Genomic DNA, 20,736 nt, shown 5'->3' with positions numbered 1-20,736 from the left:
AGAAGTCTCAGCCATTAAGTCCATCAAGTACGATTAATGAATGCTATAACATGCGATGTCATATAAGATCACATCTTGACTACGTCATGTGACGGAGATGCTTATGCATCCGAATTGTATAGCATTTGTTGTCACATAGCGTATAAAAAATATACTTCATATTGACGCGGATTGCATAGCATCCGCCTTGCATAGCATTACGCGTCATATACAAACCTAAAAGATATATTTGTAGTGACAGGTATGCTATAACAGTCGCAAAATTTCCATACAAAATTTAGGTGTCCAAATGGTGTGACTGAGCGTCCGCGAACGTGTTAACTGTTAGTTATCTATGGCATCATTCGTGATTTAGCTGTTTTTCCATTTTGATTTCTTGTGAAACCGTAAAATATAGCTGCTTAATGTAATATAATCATAATATAATTAATATTTATCTGGCCACAGAAGAGCCAAAATAGTGTGTAATGTGGAGTCTTGCAAGTTCGCGCTTCGCGTCTCCTTTGACGCGGGCCGAAATACCGACAAAAAACGGAGAACAAGGCGCGAAGACGTGAACAATCTGCGAAATCGACGCCACACTTGCGTTCGCGGCTTCGCCCGCGATTCACGCGCATAGTCTGGAGGAGGCTTAACATCGAAAGTTTTGATTAAAAAAAATGGGGAGTTGCCGGTCTTCTATTTACCTTATATTTCAGTAAAATAATATTACTTTTTTGAATATAAATATTTGTTTTATCAAATGGAAATCATATTCAAAAGCTGAAAAAAAACCACAGAAGAGTATTTTTACAAGAACTTTAATTTTTTTAGTTTTTTTTTCATTTATTTCAGCGATGTTATGGAGATTCAGGGTATTTTCTTCTTTATTTACTGGTATCATTGATGGACATATGTTGTCTGTGCTGTGGTATTTTTTCCAACTGACGTTTTAGTGTTGACAGTTGCTTAGACATCAGGCTTCTGTTTTTTGGACTTAATTGTAAATATTTAGCATAATGAACGAAAACGACGAGGAACTTACTACATTTTGTGATTCAGCAGTAAGTTAACTTTCGAATGATATATCATTTATCTTTGTTTGTGACAAAATAATTCTACTCAAAAATTGTTTCCAGGCTGCTTTGGTAGAAGGCTGTAGATTGCCAGTTCGCATGCAGGGAGGCAATGACTGGCCTCTAGCAGAAATTATTAGTATTAAAGAGATTCGTGGACAACGAGGCTACTACGTGCATTATGTTGACTGTAAGTTGTCTTTGATATCAAACAAAATCATTGTTATTTTCTCTTCCCTCCATAAACTGTTCTGTAAATGTCTGCTTGAAGTTTTCATTTTAATCCACCTAATTACTATGTTTGTATTTTATTTTTTTAAAACCATAAACATACTTAAAAACGTTTGTATTTTGTTTAAAACTCCATTGCATATTTGATTATTATGGAAATTGTAATTAGGCTCTTGAATGTAGGCTTGTGCCTGCTCCTTCACTACAGAGAGCGCTCCACTCGCAGTCAATTGGTCAAACAAACTACTTCGGTCTTTTAGGTCATTTGATTGTTGAGAGCCAGGAATGAATTGGAGTCTGTTTTACATTTAGTTTCAGAAAAAAAAACAATTTCCGTAGCTTGAGTAGCAAGTATATTTACACCAGATTATAAATTTCAGTCAACAAGCGTCTTGATGAATGGGTGTCCGAGTCCTGGCTGGATACTCGCAAGGTGCAGTTCCCCCGGAGAGATGGAGCCCCTGCCCCAGCGGGGACCACCACTCCGAAGAAGACACACATTGGTTCAGGAGGTGGCATTATGCCTCATGTTATTAGTATGTGTTTTGTTGTTTTTAGTTTCAAAGTCACCGGTACATGGTTCTTTGCACAGTTAAGTTAATAATAGTTGTAGTTGGTGTCTGCTTTTGCGAAAAATATTTTAAGAATGCTTTTTTCATATCAAATGACTAGCTTGATGAATAAACTGAGCTATTGGTATCAACATAACAATAATAGCCGGGCCTGAAAAATGAGTGAATGGACCTAAAATTCTAAAGTGTGCACAATCAGATCTTGTTGATAAGTCAAAGTCTTTGTAGTGGTTGTTTTATACTCTCACGCAAATACTGCTAAATGAAATTTTGTGCACATGTAGTAATGTAGGGTGTTTTACAGTACATATTATTATAGCTTTATTTATCCATGGGGCAAATTGAAGGCAAGCGCGCTAGAGGAAGAGCCCCTGCAAGATGGTCGGATTCCATAAAACAAGAATGTGGTTCCATGCAGACGGCAGCCCACGTAGCCCTTGTTCGTGATAAATGGAGGGACATAGTTGTTGGTCACGATCCTCAGTCACGAGGGAATGATGAAGAAGTATATACAGTGACATATTTGAAATATTTATGTGTATGGTATATGAATATTATTGTATGGCCCCTATAGGGTAGAAAGCTTTCTTACAGTACATATAGTGCTACTTTACTGCAATAGTGCAGTAATTAGCAATTTACGTGCCTGCATTGAAAATTTAACACTTTCAGTGCCAAGAGCCCCAATTCCAATACAAAATGAACACAACTATCGGGTTCTTGGCACTGAAAGTTAAAGGGCTTTATGTATTGTAAACTATTTATAAAATATGTGCGAATGAGTAATTCGCAACTCTGTCGATTTAAAAAACTCCCTTTGGTCGTGTTTTATTTTATCACCACTCATTGCGAATTTGCTACTTTTCGCACATGTATCATAATGTCCTATTTTACGAAAAAAAATATAGTTAACCGTTAGTTAATGATCAGAGGGCCTACCGCGAACCATGTTCGACGTGTTGCCTCTCTATCGCACTTGAAAATTCGTATGTAAGTGTGACAGGGAGACAACACATCGAACATGGTTTGCGGAAGGCCCTCCGTTTGTGCATGTAACAGTGGCATTCTTAAAATATTTTTGCAAGCTGTTTAATGATATTTAATGATACATGTCAAAACAGATTTAATGCTTATACTTTACTTAGAAGCAAAGAATAGTGGTGCCATAGGTTATACCGCATGATTTTTTTTTTAGTTTTTGCATGCAGCTATTTGGTGACTGATTCCTTGTATTTACTTTACAGCCAATTGTTAAAATTGTCATTGTATTGTCACACATGTATGCTTCATGACCAGGCAAAACATGTGTCTGGCATTTATTAAAATGTGTGTCTTATGATTTGCAAACCGCAAGTCATAATTATGGCTGTAAATGTGATATTTTGTTGGCAGATGATAGAGTCTGCAATGACATACCGAAATCTAGTAGCGATACCAATAGAGAGCTACAAGCTAGTGTGACACCGTTACAGCACAAAGCCCCAGAAAGAACACATTTTGGCGAAGCGCTCAATGGTTCCGTACACAAAAATGCACCCGGTATGTCTGCACATTTTCTGTAAATTTTCAATATGTGTTGTTGTTTATATTGGTTGTCTATAATTATATAAGGAATATTTTAACCCTGCTATTTTATGTATACTTTAACCTTAACCTTGGTAGTAGTGAGTACGTAGGTATTTTTAGTGGTGAGTTTTTAAACTTTATTGACTGGTCTAAAATGGAATTAATTTAAATGATATTTTAAACCAAAGTAGTTTGTTTTGTGTGATTTATAGGTAAGTATGTAGTAATAATAGTAGAATGTGTCGTAAATACTTAGTGCATGAAACATATTATGCATAGTAGATTATTCTTTAGGTTTAGAGGAAAAGAGAATAGTTTTTAATTTTTATCATATGAATATATGTATAGAATTTATTTATTTAATATTAATTGCACAAAAGAAAATACAATCATACAAAATGCGAACTTAAGGCTATGAGGTATTCTCTACCAGTCAACCTTTGGCCAAAGTTAAATGCACAATTGAGCCTATACCCACGGGCCAGCATTTCACATAAACCACCCATTGATTAAGCTGGGTTATTATATGTATTGTCATGTTTCTTATTTTTTTTGTGCACATTTATTACAATTTTTGTATGTGTCTATCATGTGTCCAACCCCTGGATCTAAACATACATTCCTGTGTTTAACATGTACATATAATATTTTGTGGGCAGTAGAATAAAATAATGAACTACATTGGATATGAGATTACAAGCGAAGCGAAGCGAAGACAAGCGCTGGTGGCCTAGCGGTAAGAGCGTGCGACTTGCAATCCGGAGGTCGCGGGTTCAAACCCCGGCTCGTACCAATGAGTTTTTCGGAACTTGTTTTCGGGAGTTGTACGAAATATCATTTGATATTTACCAGTCGCTTTTCGGTGAAGGAAAACATCGTGAGGAAACCGGACTAATCCCAATAAGGCCTAGTTCCCCCTTTGGGTTGGAAGGTCAGATGGCAGTCGCTTTCGTAAAAACTAGTGCCTACGTCAAATCATGGGATTAGTTGTCAAGCGGACCCCAGGCTCCCATGAGCCGTGGCAAAATGCCGGGATAACGCGAGGAAGAAGAAGATTGGATATGAGATTACTAAAATGACTGGTGTGTGGTGGATCAACTAAGTATTTTTATGGCTCCTCTACATGATGGGCCAGCGCCGGCTACTCCAAGGGACGCAGACATGCGGTAGAAGGAGATAGCAATATCACTTGCTCCCTCTAACGCATAAATGCGTCCCTGGGAGTGGCCGGCGTTGGCCCATCGTGTAGAGCAGCCATTAGTTTTTATTATGTGCCATCATCCAGAGTAAAGCACAGTTCGTTGGATTAAATGTTGCACCACTTTCTTTTGATACCTATGGTTGATATCCTATGATAGATTTTCCATTACTTATGGTAAGGACTCACAACAACAAAGAGTGACAAAAAAACGCGGATCCACCCAGAAAAACTACAACGTTAAATCAAAAGCGACTCTATCCCGATTGAATATAATTTAAATTTCATTGAACTGAAGAGGTACTATAAGTAGGATCTGCCTGAGGAGGCTATGGTTTTATGATGTGATTGTGTGTCAGTCCCCGGCACGCCGATGGCGGAGCCGCGGGCGCTGGTGTCGCGCTAAGAAATAGAGTTGATTTTGCGTTAAAGCAAAAGCGACTCTGACCCGATTTAATAGAATTTAAATTTCATTGAACTGAAGAGGTACTATAAGTAGGATCTGCCTTGGGAGGGACGTTAAAGCAAAAGCGACTCTATCCCGATTGAATAGAATTTAAATTTCATTGAACTGAAGAGGTCCTCTATAGTACCTAAGGGGTCATCCATTAATTACGTCACACGAATTTCTAGGTTTTTTGACCCCTCCCTCCCTCCTTGTCACACTTGGTCACATTTGGCAAACCCCTCCCCCCTAGTGTGACGTCACATTTTTTCTACGAAATCGCCAAATCGAATTAAGTAAGTACCTAAGTATTATTAATGTTTTATCAAAATATTTATGACGATATAAATATTAGTAATTTTATAACCCAAAACTGCTTAGGAAAGAAAATTAAACGAATTAAAACGTTTTAAAAATTATCGTTTTAAAAACTTGTTATTTAAATGTACAGTGAATAAAATAATTTAAATAAATTTTCGGTTACTGATGAAGTTAAAGTGACGTCACAAACTTTGTGTCTCCTCCCTCCCCCATGTCACAATATGTCACATTTTCTTGACCCCCTCCCTCCCCCTAAACGTGTGATGTAATTAATGGATGACCCCTAATTATGTAGGTGGTTTTATGATGTGATTGTGTGTCAGTCCCCGGCACGCCGATGGCGGAGCCCCGGGCGCTGGTGTCGCGGCCCGCGAGCCCCACGCTGCTGGCGGAGCCCCCTCTCGTCAACGGCCAGGCCGTGCTGGCCGCCGCGCTACACAAGAAGATGAACAGGAAACGGAAAGCTAACTCTATAGACAATGAGGTGAGATTCTTTTTACACTGAAGGCGAAGCATTATTGCTCTTTTAGCGCCTGTACTGTAGGCACATGACGTGTCGCGATGAGTGTTCAGAGCATATCCGTCATGTGCCTACAGTACGCGCCGTTATGACTTAAGTTTTGGACGAGGCACAACTTTTGGGACGCACACCAGTGTCGGGGTCCTGTAGCCCTCATACTAAAGAAGTTCAGAGCCGATCAGACGATTGTAATTATGTCAATTATATCGATCATCTCCAGACACATTAACCACTTACTTATCAATCACCAACAAAGTGTTGAAACAATTTTATGTTTTTGTATATGTTTGGACGGGTTTAGTCCACTTATTCCTTGAGTTATCTTACTTGATCAAAAGTTTTCCGAGTTATGCTTAAAACATTGTTCTCTACCAAATAATTATGTAATAACTCATACAATACTGTGACAATCCTACACCAAGTCAGACGACGCAATTAATTTGTCTTTGGTTTTTATTTGTAGTTTCTTTATATTGTATTTTATTTTGTAGTTTCACAATGCCCTGGTGTTACTGTAATACTGTGTTACTTATTTGACTAATAAACAAATAAAAAATATTCAATTAACAATACTTTTCCACTATTCACAGTCAGAGGCTGGGGAAGAAGGCGAAGCTAGCGCATCAGGCGCGGCCACACCGACCACGAGACCGCGACAATCCGGCTCTCTCGTAGCACACGGTCACGATGACTTGGTGACCCGCATGAAAAACATCGAGATGATAGAGCTCGGCAAGCATCGGATCAGACCCTGGTACTTCGCGCCCTACCCACAGGTAATACATATCCATATATGGTATATAGACCGACCGCTTGAATGAGTCCTCGCCTGCGCGGTGCGGGGGCGACGGAGCGGGGCGACGTGCGGGCGGGGGGGGGGGATTGGGGGGCACCTTCCCCGCCTTTCTCATTTAAGCGGTCGGTCTATAGATGGTTTAGTTACTGGCTGTGACAACTGTGGCTGTAACCAACCACACGGCCACGACAACCCCGCTCTCTTGTAGGGCTTGGTCATGTGACAGACACATTAAAAACACCGAGATACCCACAGGTACTGGCTCTCCGTAGCGCAAGGGGCATGTAGATAGGGCATTGTACACTTTTAATGCGATACTTCCCACATAACACTATTATTCGTGCCCTACAAATAGGGTTTGTTTAGAGTTGTTTCTCTCTGATAAGGTTACTTCAGTCTACTAAAATCTACGTTTTACGCTAGAAAGTGTGATTGAAGCCACTATAATTAATCGACTAATTTTGTTTATTGAGACTTTCAACCTCAGTAACATATTTTATGGTGTCACGATATACCAAAAGTTACTAGTCATACCGAACAAGCCTGCACCGATTTTGATAGCATATGCAGTGCAAGTGTCATTTCAAATGTCAAACATCTATGAAATTATGACGTACAAATAACAATTGCACTGCGTGTGCTATCAGAATCGTTGCAGACTTATCTTGGTCTAACTCTATCTGTGACATTAAATTCCATACTTTTTATTTTTCAGGAAATGGTGAATCTCCCCTGCATATACATATGCGACTTCTGTTTAAAATATAGGAAAAGTAGAAAATGCTTGGAAAGGCACTTGGTAAGTACCCTTCATATATTATTATATTGAGCTACAAGCACAAGTTGCCTTCTTTAAAAAAAATAGGAACGGAACATGTTGGATTCGGAGAGACACAATGCAAAAAATCACATTACCAAGCCATTACACATAATCACAGCACCAAAAACTTGTTTTGACAACATGATTTATTTTCTTTTTTGGAGTTGTACCCTAACTTACCTTTATAACTTGTCAACAGATCAAATGCAAGCTAAAACATCCTCCCGGCAACGAGATCTACCGCAAAGGCAGTATCTCGTTTTTCGAGATCGACGGACGGAAGAATAAATGCTACGCGCAGAATCTCTGCCTGCTGGCCAAGTTGTTCCTCGACCACAAGACCTTGTACTACGACACTGATCCCTTCCTGTTCTATGTTATGACTGAGTTTGACTCCAGAGGTATGTGTGAAATATATTAAATTCAAGCTAAAACACCCTCCCGGCAACGAGATCTACCGCAAAGGCAGTATCTCGTTTTTCGAGATCGACGGACGGGAGAATAAATGCTACGCGCAGAATCTCTGCCTGCTGGCCAAGTTGTTCCTCTACCACAAAACACTGTACTACGACACTGATCCCTTCCTGTTCTATGTTATGACTGAGTTTGACTCCAGAGGTATGTGTGAAATATATTAAATTCAAGCTAAAACACCCTCCCAGCAACTATGTCTACCGCAAAGGCATCTGGTTCTTCGAAATAGACTGTCGTAAGAACAAATGCTACGCGCAGAACCTCTGCCAAATTGTTTCTCGACTACAAAACCCACTACGACATTGATCCCTTCCTGTTCTATGTTATGACAGAGTTTGACTCTAGAGGTATAGAGTGTGCGGAAAGAGAAGAGTCGTGAAATGTATGGAAAACAATACATTTTATGACTCTTCTCTTTCCGCACAGACTCTATTTATGAAATATTTTAAAATTTAATTATACTTACTAGTTTGGCGCGATGACCTAAAATGACCCAAACGCCATTTTTCTCGGTCCTGCGCGGATTCATTGCTGGCATAAAAACGACCTTAATGTTTAAAATTGAGATATTGTAAATTTAACACGATATCGCTTCTAAATCTGGATTATCATTATCACTCCCTTATAAGTACCATTTGTAAATAATTTTTAGGGTTCCGTACCCAAAGGGTAAAACGGGACCCTATTACTAAGACTTCGCTGTCCGTCCTTCCGTCCGTCCGTCTGTCACCAGGCTGTATATCACGAACCGTGATAGCTAGACAGTTGAAATTTTCACAGATGATGTATTTCTGTTGCCGCTATAACAACAAATACTAAAAACCGAATAAAATAAAGATTTAAGTGGGGCTCCCATACAACAAACGTGATTTTTGACCAAAGTTAAGCAACGTCGGGCGGGATCAGTACTTGGATGGGTGACCGTTTTTTTTTTTGCCGTTTTTTGCATTATAGTACGGGAGCATTCCATGAAATTGTCTACCGTTGTCCCGTACAAATGCGAAGTTTCTGAAGATTTAAAGGTATAAGAGTTTCCTTTTCTATGACAAATGGTCAAAAATATGCACAGAAATATAATCGCCTGCTTTAAATGTCGAAAAAAAAGTTGCAACACAGGAAATAAAATGCGTTTGTACGGGACAGCCCGTGGAATGCTCCTACGGAGCCCTTCGTGCGCGAGTCCGACTCGCACTTGCCCGGTTTTTTCATAGTTTTATTTAAATGCTTATCCATTTTGTTTTCAGGTTTTCACATAGTAGGATATTTTTCAAAAGAGAAAGAAAGTACAGAAGACTACAATGTAGCGTGTATACTGACTCTACCTCCATACCAAAGAAAAGGATATGGAAAACTTTTAATAGAATTTAGTAAGTATAATGGGATTTTTTAGTATTATAATAAGTTAAATATGAATACTTAAGTTAAAATTAAAAATTAAACTATAAATGGGGCATTATCTATGAAAAGGGACCTTATTGTCGATGGCGCTTACGCCGCACAGCGTCGCGCGGCATTGTATTTATATCGGAACATCGTTAATAATAGCGTAAGCGCCATCGACAATAAGGTCCCTTTTCATAGATAACGTCACAAATAACCTCGTTTTTTGAGATTTTTACGCAAGATTTTCGCCTTGTCCTTATCGCACTAGTTTTATGAGCCGTTTCAGTTAGCGAAACGGATATATTTACCTAAATTATTTAAATCTCAGCTCCCGTATCCACTTAATCTGATTATGTTCTAATATTTCCACAGGTTACGAACTGTCCAAGTTCGAAGGCAAAACGGGTTCACCTGAGAAACCGCTCTCAGACTTGGGTCTCCTCTCATATCGGAGCTACTGGGCACAGACCATCTTGGACATTCTGATGCACAGCAAACCAGTTGGTGACAATGAAAAACCCATCATTACTATAAAGTAAGTAGATATTATGAAGTCCATATTTGTGTCAAGACGGGTTCACCAGAGAAACTGCTCTCAGACATGGGACTCCTCTCATATCGGAGCTACTGGGCATAGACCATCTTGGACATTCTGATGCACAGCAAACCAGTTTGTGACAATGAGAAGCCCATCATTACTATAAAGTAAGTAGATATTGTGTAGTCCATATTTGTGTCAAAACGGGTTCACCGGAGAAACCGCTCTCAGACTTGGGTCTCCTCTCATATCGGAGCTACTGGGCACAGACCATCCTGGACATTCTGATGCACAGCAAACCAGTTGGTGACAATGAAAAACCCATCATTACTATAAAGTAAGTAGATATTATGTAGTCCATATTTGTGTCAAGACGGGTTCACCAGAGAAACTGCTCTCAGACTTGGGACTCCTCTCATATCGGAGCTACTGGGCACAGACCATCTTGGACATTCTGATGCACAGCAAACCAGTTGGTGACAATGAGAAACCCATCATTACTATAAAGTAAGTAGCACGTTGGTGCCTTCAGCTACGTACAGTCCTGCAATAATATGTTACTCTTCGAACGCCGCAAAAATATGTGACACTCTCTTATTGCTCTATGAATAGGATCGTATCAGATATTTCTGCAGCCTTCGTTTGTAACACATTATTGCAGGTGAGTGTACGCTCTAATAGAGGGATGGCCACTTTCTAATATGGCTTATCCAAATACTTTAAGGTTGGCTAAACGCATTCGTGTGACGAAGGATTTACACCTCTAAACGAAGAACGCTAGCGAGCTCAAGAATTTGAAAAGATGTTGATTCGTCCATAAAATTAGCCATCAGCCTTATTTACTAAAGGGCATATTTGAATTTGTCATCATAGGCTGTCGAAATTGTTATCAATGGACAAGATTCCCCGTTATCTATTTTGTGACAAATGCAGTGAAATGTTGATGAATCTATATTTTTCTCGTTGCTTCAAATCGTGGACAACAAATACGTAGTCTTTGCAAGATAATCACGAATTCGAATCGAATTTCTCCGTGAAAATAATGTCTCTCATTGCACGAGTCCCACCATTTCTTCCTTTCTCTAAAAACCACTTATAATTTTCTAGTGAAATCTGCGAGCTGACCAGTATTAAGAAGGAGGACGTGATAAGCACGCTCCAGAACCTTAACCTGATCAACTACTACAAGGGCCAGTACATCATATCGGTCAATCAGGTACAGCTGTGTTGCCTTCACCATACTTGCCGCGACCGCTTAAGAGCCCTTCATAGTAGAATCCTACTCCTAAACGTTCAATACCAGAATTGGAAACGAATAGTGAAATTTAGATTTGTAACTATTTTTTTTCTTTATCGTTCGGGTGATTTATTAAAATCCCTAAATAAACTTTCAAGAGCAGGTATCTCAAAAACCATTCAAGATATCGAAAAACTTGACTGAATAAAACTTGTAACTAAATTTATCAGCTTTCGGTTTGTCTTAGTAGTCATGTCGCTAAGACGTAAAGTTTCCAAGATATCAATGAAAAACCGAAAAATCGACCTTCTTACCCCCCTCTACCCCCCAGCACCGGAGCTACAGCCGGGGACTTTTGATATGTTCACCTCCTAACTAGTCCAAACAAAGTTACGGAGTCAAAAATGTGTTCTTAGCATTTCCCTCTACAACGCATTTTTTAAGCATTCATTTCCTGGCCTATTAGGTGAGCGAGCTAAATAACATTAGTAGGATTGTCAAAATAAAAATGCCGTAAAGATGGCTGTCTTCGGTCACATTCACCTTATGATTTATTATTGAGTTGCATCTAGCGACGCAATACCTATACATATAGGTTGGCCTTTAATATTAACGCCATCTACTCGAGAGTAGGCTGAAGGTTATGGTGCCATCGCTCGAAAAGATTGCGCCATACCGTTGGCCTAGTGTCGAGTAGGTGGGGTTAATATTATTTATTAATGTGAGAGTAAGGATCAAAGTCAAATGGCGTTCTAACAATTTTAATCTTCTGCCGAAAGATGGCAGTAAATTTACTGTGGTCAGGGGTGCGAAACTCCTGACTTCGGTCAAACTTGGCTCCGCTCGGCTCAGCATTGCTCCGAGCAATTATTAGGGTTAGCACCACTTGACTTCCTTTTGCGTGCACTACCACAAATAAGATAATCACTTGATTTTTGACAAACCTAAATAGCCGAAAGGGATAGTGCCATATATTAGAAATAGAAAGGGACAGCATGATTCGACCCTGAACCGCTGTCAAACTTCGGTTTTGTGGGAAGTTTCCTTTCTGTACGGTAGTACTATTAATTATTCTGTGCTGTGGTTACATAATTTACTTTGACAATCTCCCTCTATTTCAAATTCTCTTTGGCTCTAGTCATACTTCTATAGTTATTCTAGTTCGTTAGCGTAAACCTACATAGAGAACGTGCCGGTTTGACAGCCCTCATGTTATTTAGCACCTAATCAATCTATCATTTTACTTCAAAATGGAAAAATAATACGTCCTACTCATTATCCTTACATATCCAGTGTCGTGAATTGTCGTCGCTTTTGTAACCTTTATGTTTATGCACGAATGTATGAAAAGTGACAAATAATACAACTGAATTCCAGTAGTATGCTGTTTTTTAAATTGTAGTATAAATTCATATTCACATTTGTAATGAATCCAATATTCTTTATTTCACAAATCGTTAATAATTCAAAATTCTGAAGATAACTACGTATTATTTTCAATTGGCTCTTAAACGGTCGCGGCATTAGAATTATATTGGCCATCAGTAAAATCGAGCTTTATTTTGAGTGGTTTATTTAAAAACCTGTCCCATTATTACCACTCGTTACTCAAAAAATATGTCTTATTGTAACTGCTTAATGAGATAATTTAAGATAGTCGGTAATGAAAGCTTGATTACTTTTGTTGAAGATAGACATAGGTTAGTACATTTACGAGAAGTCTCGAATAATTATATAGATGGCGCCCCCCTTTCCATCTCATAGACGCAACTCACACTCACACACATACACTGCTAACGTAGGTACTGACTATTGTGTTTGTGTGGGTTGCCTCCCTGTTACCCTGTAGATGTGAGCGTACAGATGTAGTGTATGTTAATTGTTTTCCATCGTATTTTTTTCGGTAACGATCGTATTTGTCATGCTACTTCAGTCAACCTCAGTACTTTTTGTACCGAGACTGACTGAAATAGCAAGACACGTTCGTACGTTTCCGTGAAAAACGATGCAAAATAATTATGCGCTACATCTGTAAGTGCCTTAGAGGGGCCGCGCAATGTAAAAATGGGTTATAGTTATACATAAGCGTATCTTCAACAATCTCATAACAAGTTGGCGTTTTTGGTGTGCCTGAGTTTGCTAAATTCATTAGTTTATAACATAGACGAATGAGTACAAAGACACATAAAGAAGTAGTGCCAAATATTGTAGCCAAAACTTTAAAAGTTTATATGGTGTTGTACAGTCACCTGTAATAATGTGTTACTCTTCGAAAGCCGCAAAAATATGTGACACACTCTTATGGCTCTACAAATAAGATCGTGTCAGATGTTTTTGCGGCGTTCGTTGTGTAACATATTATTGCAGGTGACTGTACAGCTCCGTTCGTTATGCGATAACACTTGCTAAAGACGCGTCCAGATCGAGCGAATGTGCTGCAAGTGCGCACGCATGTTTTCTTAAGATCTGCTAGCATGAGTTACGTTCTCGCGCGCGACTCCATATATCAAGCGCGACTTAAAAAATGGACTCAACTCATGCTAGACGGTCAGGTACAACAAATATACATGAGTACTTTCTGCGCATGCACTACATTTGCACTCACTGATTTAACAATCCAGAAACCACAAAACCACTAAACGAATGGCGCCATAAAACGCCATTTACTTCAGCTATCACATTTGCAGCGTCATTATTTTTGCACTACTTTACGCGTCTCAGTATTCTTTCGTATATGTTACATAAGAGTCTCACGAACTCTCCGCCAAAAAGGCGCTCCCATACAATTTTAAGTTACGCTCTCATTTTACAACGACAAGTTTCATATCCTTCTAAGGCCCAGCCCAACCCAAAATTTGCCAGAACATATACTGCAGGAAATAGGGTTGAATTTTTATTAGTTTGAATATTTAACAAAACAAATGAAATGTAACTCTGTTCCAATTGAATAGGGTTTCACTTTCATCGAACTGAAGATAGTTAGGACCTTGGGCCTTAGGAAAATATCATTTTAGCATAGCATGTCGTTTTAAAAAGAGAGGGAAATTCCGACTGTATGGCGACGGCTTGCTTCGTGTGACTCTTAGAGCCAATACAGACGGACTGCAACCCGACTGCAATTTGTATGGGAACTGCACGCCAACTGCAACGTCGGCGTGCAGTTGCCATACAAGTTGCAGTCGTGTTGCAGTCTGTGTGCACCAACCCTTAGCCTTTTCTTAGCCGCTTGTTTTTTTTTGCATGTGTTTTCTAAATAGTTTTCTGTCATGCCGATTTTATTGATGGCCAGTACGCATTCCATTCCCGATTTGATATCTCTCGACTTATCCAGGAACTAATGCAGCAACACGAGAAGAGTATGGAGAAACGAACGTTGAAGATAGACCCGAAATGCTTGCATTGGACCCCTAAAGATTGGTCGAAACGTGCCAAATGGTAAGTTTCACTTAATTTTTTTTTTATGGAATATAAAGGCACCATTAAATTTTAGAGTTGATTTTTCAATCGACGGTGCGTCCGATTATTGTCAAAATTATATACTTAGAATACTTAGATTCTTATAGCCGTAACAGACTACCGCACCGCGAGCTTGGTGCGATGCGGCGCACGTATCGATAGTGTGTAAGGTGGTCGCCGTACGTGCGTTAAAAACGCTGCTATACGTTAGAGCTAGAACGAGATACATTGTCCGCACCGAGGTCGCGGTGCGGTGCGGTATTCTGTTATGGCTTTTAGATACCGATTCACCAAAGCTGGCGTTTATGTGATTAATACCATACATTTACCACTACACGTAAGTATTAACTCGCAATATTAAATTAAATTATAAATAAATATAGGGACATTCTTACATAAATTGAGTCCTACGGTAAGCTCAAGAAAGCTTGTGTTGTAGGTACAGTCAGCCAAGAAAGTGGTCTACCACTTTTCGACTCTATCATCTGATTGATAGAGTCGAAAAGTGGTAGACCACTTTCTTGGCTGACCGTACTCAAACAATTATACATACATGTGTATTATACAAATACTTAAATACATAGAAATCGTCGATGACTCAAGAACACATATCTGTGTTCATCACACAAATAAATACAAAAACACTAATCAATGGATTTACAAGTAAGCCCTAATGTGAAGGCCAGTTATAATTCGTAGGTTTCTAATAGAGCCCGACGGCTAAGTCTATTGTCTATTGTTAAGTAAAAGCGCTCGTGCCACGTGCCACAACCACCTGCATAAAAAGTACAGTACTTCGGTTACTGAGTGCCGGCGAGTCAAACGCTACAGAACCAGTCTAAAATGTGTCATCGAGATGCGTAACAAAGGCGCGTTATCGGAGAGCGCACCTACACTGGTTTTTTGAGCGTTGGACTAGCCCGCGCTCAGGTGCCAAAAATAGAATAATTGAGACCCTTTTTTTGCAGGTAAGATGCACGTGCGGTTTTACTTAACAATAGACAATAGGATTAGCCGTCGGGCTCTATTAGAAACCTACGAACTATACACGTATTGACCTTATCAAAAATATGGTAAGAGCAAACCGTTCAAATCTTTCGGGACCCTTATGTATACATAATATTTGTATGCAGGGGTGCTAAGCTAATAGTTTTGCTGACTGTAATGGTGATAAGACTGATAAGACGGAAAATCACTTTGACAATGATTGATTTCATTTGTTTACTTCATTCCATTCACGTCAACTTTGGTGAAGCGGTCCGTACGGTCGGTCTCGAAAGCCGCTGCGCGCTGTACACTCTCGTACCTACTCAGGGCCGTACCTGGCTTGTCGATAAAGTATCGGTAGGTAAGCTTCGTATTTTACAACCAATGCACAGCCGCCACCAGATATATCAGAGCGACCAAGGTGCTCAAAATTATCTGCACTTTAACATCTTGATAATAGAGGCTGTGTTCAGATGTTTATGAACACCTTGGCCGCTCCGATGTACCCGATGGCGACTGTACAAGCAAGACGATGTCGTGCAAAAATGGCGGTGCGGAATCGCCCAGCGGCTTTTGAGACCGATATCCTTAGAAAACCAGTTAGAGTTTCAATATTCTTGATTACATCTGGACCTCCCGTTGTGTTCTTCGTAGATTACATTATCCATTCGCATACTCGCGATCGTGGACTGAATCGTGACCGTGGAAAGTGAAAAGAACGAATGTGATTGTGATATTTACAAAATGAATGTATGTTACAAACAAAAAAAACTCGAATAGGCGAGTCCGTGTTGAACGAGATGCCTCGCGAGGAAAATTGCCGCGCGAAACAGAGACGGCCTTGCCTTGGCTCCATTGCCTCGGGCGAGGCACGTCCCCACCGACCGAGCTGCTTCGCGCAGCCTAATGGTAACATTCCATTTCAGACCGCAGCTGCACTACTGATCCGAACGGGTCGGTTATTGTCAATTTCCATAGTAAAATGAATGGCAGTGCAGCTGTCGTTGGAAATGGACTGTCACCTTTATGATATTTGCATTTGCTTCCAAATTAAAGTGATTTTTAATATTACAACACGACCAATTTGCGTTTCAAATCTAAAATTAACTCGAAATTTAAAATGAGCCTGTCGTCCACAATCGTGTAGTATTTTTATCTAAGGTGCCGACACTAGATCCATCAAGACCTCTTGAATGTTTTATTTCTGAGGGTAAACTTGGTTTTTCTTTGTCGCCAGTGTTTGAGGAGCTGCGAGATATTACTGTGGCTTCCGACACGTACGCATTTTGTTCATTTTGTATTTAACCTACCTACATATTTTAATGGAATCATTTATTTATCTTGTTGCCATCCCATCATGTATCATTGCATTATGCTGTAACTCTTTGCAATTGTATCTAATCACTAACATATATTATTCATTCCGGTTGATTATTTAAAGTTCACAATTGAGAGAAATTTTGTACATCTTTCGATCTATCTACCCAAGCAAAGCAAGGCCCAAGGCCCAGGGGCCCAAGCAAGGCCCCTTAGGCCTTGATAAAGAGATTATTGCCATTTTGTAATAAAAATGTTAGTTTATTGGTATTATGGTATATAAGCCGATGTTATCTAATTTTTTATTTCCTGTTTCCTTATTTATTATATCAGTGATAAGACTAATGATTAACTATATAATATTTAGCAGAAAATAACTTTACCTTACCTAACGCGATTAACAACATAAACTTTATTTTTATTATTTATTAAAATTAAAATCGTCACGAACTTTTGCTGAACTCTTTGTGAATTTTAAAAGTTGTAAAAGCATTTTTACTTACCCACATAATTATCTTATTAGTATGTATGTATTAAAACTATTATTTATTGTGAAAAGTTAAATACTACACTTGCTAAACAATATGTCATTGAAATTTGAATTGTAAATATTTACTTGTACATTTATTTAACGAATTTAGTTAAGAAATAATCATGCTTAGTACATCTACTTGTTCTAGTAGACGATTTTACCTATCACCGCTTTTCATTATATTTATTCATTCCTGACATTGCTATTTTAAATATATGCGCTCATGTTTCACCTGGCTATCCTCCATTACGCATCTTACGGCTGATTATATTTGCCGAAATCATCTTTTCTCATATCTTCAATTCAAACAAATATTCATGATATCTTTTTAGCACTTTACAGATATTTGGCTAGGGTTACATTTGCTTAATAAATAACTGATAAAGGCCAGAGCACACTGGCTGTGTGTGCGTAGTTGTGCACGTGCGCTAAAGCGTTGGAGTCGTGCACGCACACATGACGCAACCGTTGTGCCGTCTCGTATAAGGGTCTGTATATCACAGCGCGCAAGTGCACGTCTACAATGTCTACATGCACGTTTCCTGTGTGCACAGGCTCGAATTCTTTAGTATGTTAACAATTCTGAGAAAAGATGAATTCGGCGAAATATTACATTGGGAAAAACATACGCGGAACGTGTGTATAAACTCATTTCATTATTATGCCTTTCAGAAATAGTATTTAAGGGCTTGTTCTAGTGCATAGACCCATAGATTACCTTTTTAACCCCCCCGCCCCCCCCCCCTTGAGACCCAGTGTACAATTTTTTGCACATGTTCCACAGTATATTATGATTATGACTTTTATTGAGTACCTAACTAAAGTGGCAAAATCAAAAAACTGCTTTTCTTGGTCTTGGAGCCACATGGAGGTTTCTTTTTCATTAAAAGTGATTTGTCACTTAAATATAACAATTAGTGTATGTTTATATAAGTATAGATTAGTTTGTGTTTATGTACCTGAAATAAAAAATAATAATACTCATTTAAAAAATAAATACCATGAACCTGATATAATAAAATAAAATGATTTCAGGTAGCCGAATTTGGGGCAAAAGTCTTCATAGAAGAATGGGTAAATATGTATCTATGTCTTACAACTAATATCTAACTTCGCTACAAATAAATTGGACAGGTAGAATACCACCCTAGAGACCTGTAAATACATTTTTGGAAAGTTGGCTCTGTAAGTTTGTGAACTCAACTGTACTTTAGTACTAGCTTATGTACCTGTCTAAACAAGTTCTAGTAGGTACCTATATGTATATCCAGTGAAACCTGGATAAGTGAGATCTCAAGGGACGAGCAAATTTGTCTCACTTAAAGAGGTTTTCCACTTACCCAGGCTCCCAGTTAGCCAGGTACAAATAAATTTCTGTCTCATTTACAGAGGGTTCCATTAATAGAGGTGAGAATAGAGTATATTTCAGTTATAGAGGTGGTTAATAAGGTATTTAGTAATTATCTTTAAAAAATAAATAAGGTAAAATAATCCTTGTCCCTAAATATTTTTTAAGTCTGTTTAAATATTTCTTTGAATTTATTTTGAATGATTCTCCAAAGGATAGTTATTTCAAAATTAAATTAATTTTGATACTGACTTCATTGCGTATTAGAAATTTAATAAATAAAATTTAATTATTTTTTCGTGTTACTTATCAAAATTTCAGCTTTCGTTTCGATAGTTTTAACTACTTACATAAATTAACTAAATCAAACTTGAAGTTGTTTAGATACAATTAGGCAAATGCGGAATTTTGTGGATAGACTAAGAGTTAGTGAGAATACGGAAATTGTTCAATGAAGTCCAAGTTAGAGAGGTCATAGATTGACGTTATCTCAGATACAGAAGTCAATTCCCCATAAAATTCTAAAAAACAATTAGGTAAATGTAATCTTATAAATATAGTCTCAGTAAAGGAGGTAAAATACACTCTGTCTCAATTATAGAGGTAAATGTGACTATATAATCACAACAACGATCCCAGTTATAGAGGTTCGTTTTATCTCAGTAACAGAGGTAATTCAGTGCTAAAGTGTCGGGACCGCACCATGAGTCCCAGCTATAGAGGTTTCTCACTTATCCAGGTCCCACTTAACCAGGTTTCACTGTATATATTTCTGTATAAAAAAATTGTTACTGCTGGATAGGGTTGCTAATTGTATAGAGTGAGTCGAAATCCCCTCTATCATGTTGTAAATCTTAAATAAACTGACTTGATTTCTTTTAGCTACTATCAATTGGTGTTATTTCTTTTAAGAGACTAAAGTAACCAATAATGTTAGAATATGACTCTTAGGCCCTTGGCGTTACTGTTGTCAAGAAATTATTGACTGTATAAGGATGTGTAAAGTTTGAGACAAATTCTTGCTTCGTATTTTACAATCTATGTAGATGGCGCGGTAAGGGTATGTACATTATGCGGTAACTGTTTGTCGGAATTTTGACTTTTCAATTCGTTCGTCAATTCAGTGACCACAAAACATGACGCAGTACCTACAGCGCTATTTCAGCTGTAAAACTAGGAACACGATCTTCTTAAACTACATATTTTCTATAACACTTTAAACTCTCGCGTTTTGTACACATATAGTCCGTTTTTTTTAGCATTAGAAAGAACTTCGCAGAAGTTCGCTTGTGGTTCTAAATCTGGCACTTTTAGCGGTAACAATTTGAAGTAAATTATATGTATTGACCATGCTACATTAGATAATTCAATAATTATTAACAATTAACGAGCCTGATTAAAACTGCACGCTTGCTTCTGCGGAGTTCTTTCTAATGCCAAAAAAAAAACGAACTATAGTTAATTACACAAATGGGTATACCGCGATATAATTTCATTGTTTTTACCTTTAATTCCCACTTTTTTGCTGAGTTACACCACAACCGTGGTGTGGTCTTTCCGTGACCACCGCTGGTGCAACTCTGCTGAAACGTCGGAATTAAAGGTAAAAACAATGAAATTATATCGCGGTAGACCCATTTGTGTAATTAAATATACATATTTACTATATTCAGTAACTGTTTACTATTGTTACGATTATGTATTTACCGGTTTATTAGCTATTGAGCATGTAGCTCAAACAATATTTCATAAATCCATTGTAAGCAATCTTGATAAATTGAAGTAAAATTTGTCTGTCATGTCATGACTCAAGTAGCGTATGAATTGTTTAATTTATCGTATGACAAGATGACTGTATTAGCGCTTGTACATATAGCAGTAAGACTAGATATTTGTTCTAAGCCTTAATTGTGATATTAAAATATATCAGTCTAGTAAAA

General features: G+C 38.4%; 1 protein-coding gene across 2 annotated transcripts; it reads left to right on the top strand.

The window, feature by feature from the left end:
- The first annotated feature begins 927 nt into the window (after positions 1–927).
- LOC134671241 (histone acetyltransferase Tip60) lies at positions 928–20,736 on the top strand. Of its 2 annotated transcripts, XM_063529045.1 has the most exons (14): positions 928–1,043; positions 1,119–1,245; positions 1,667–1,822; positions 3,251–3,397; positions 5,712–5,872; positions 6,499–6,684; positions 7,420–7,503; positions 7,724–7,925; positions 9,243–9,365; positions 9,754–9,916; positions 11,027–11,135; positions 14,488–14,591; positions 16,837–16,876; positions 18,484–20,736. In XM_063529045.1, the coding sequence occupies exons 1-13, from the start codon at positions 999–1,001 to the stop codon at positions 16,841–16,843; spliced, it is 1,614 nt and encodes a 537-aa protein (XP_063385115.1). In that variant the 5' UTR covers positions 928–998; the 3' UTR covers positions 16,844–16,876; positions 18,484–20,736. The 2 variants fall into 2 exon arrangements, with proteins under 2 accessions (XP_063385115.1, XP_063385114.1); XM_063529044.1 differs by lacking the exons at positions 11,027–11,135; positions 14,488–14,591; positions 16,837–16,876; positions 18,484–20,736 and having other exon boundaries at positions 1,667–1,798; positions 9,754–9,920.

This window comes from Cydia fagiglandana, chromosome 15 (assembly GCF_963556715.1).
Source record: "Cydia fagiglandana chromosome 15, ilCydFagi1.1, whole genome shotgun sequence".
Taxonomy (NCBI): Eukaryota; Metazoa; Arthropoda; class Insecta; order Lepidoptera; family Tortricidae; genus Cydia; species Cydia fagiglandana.
Note: the sequence above shows the minus strand (reverse complement) of the source record. Positions and strands in the feature narration are given on the sequence as shown.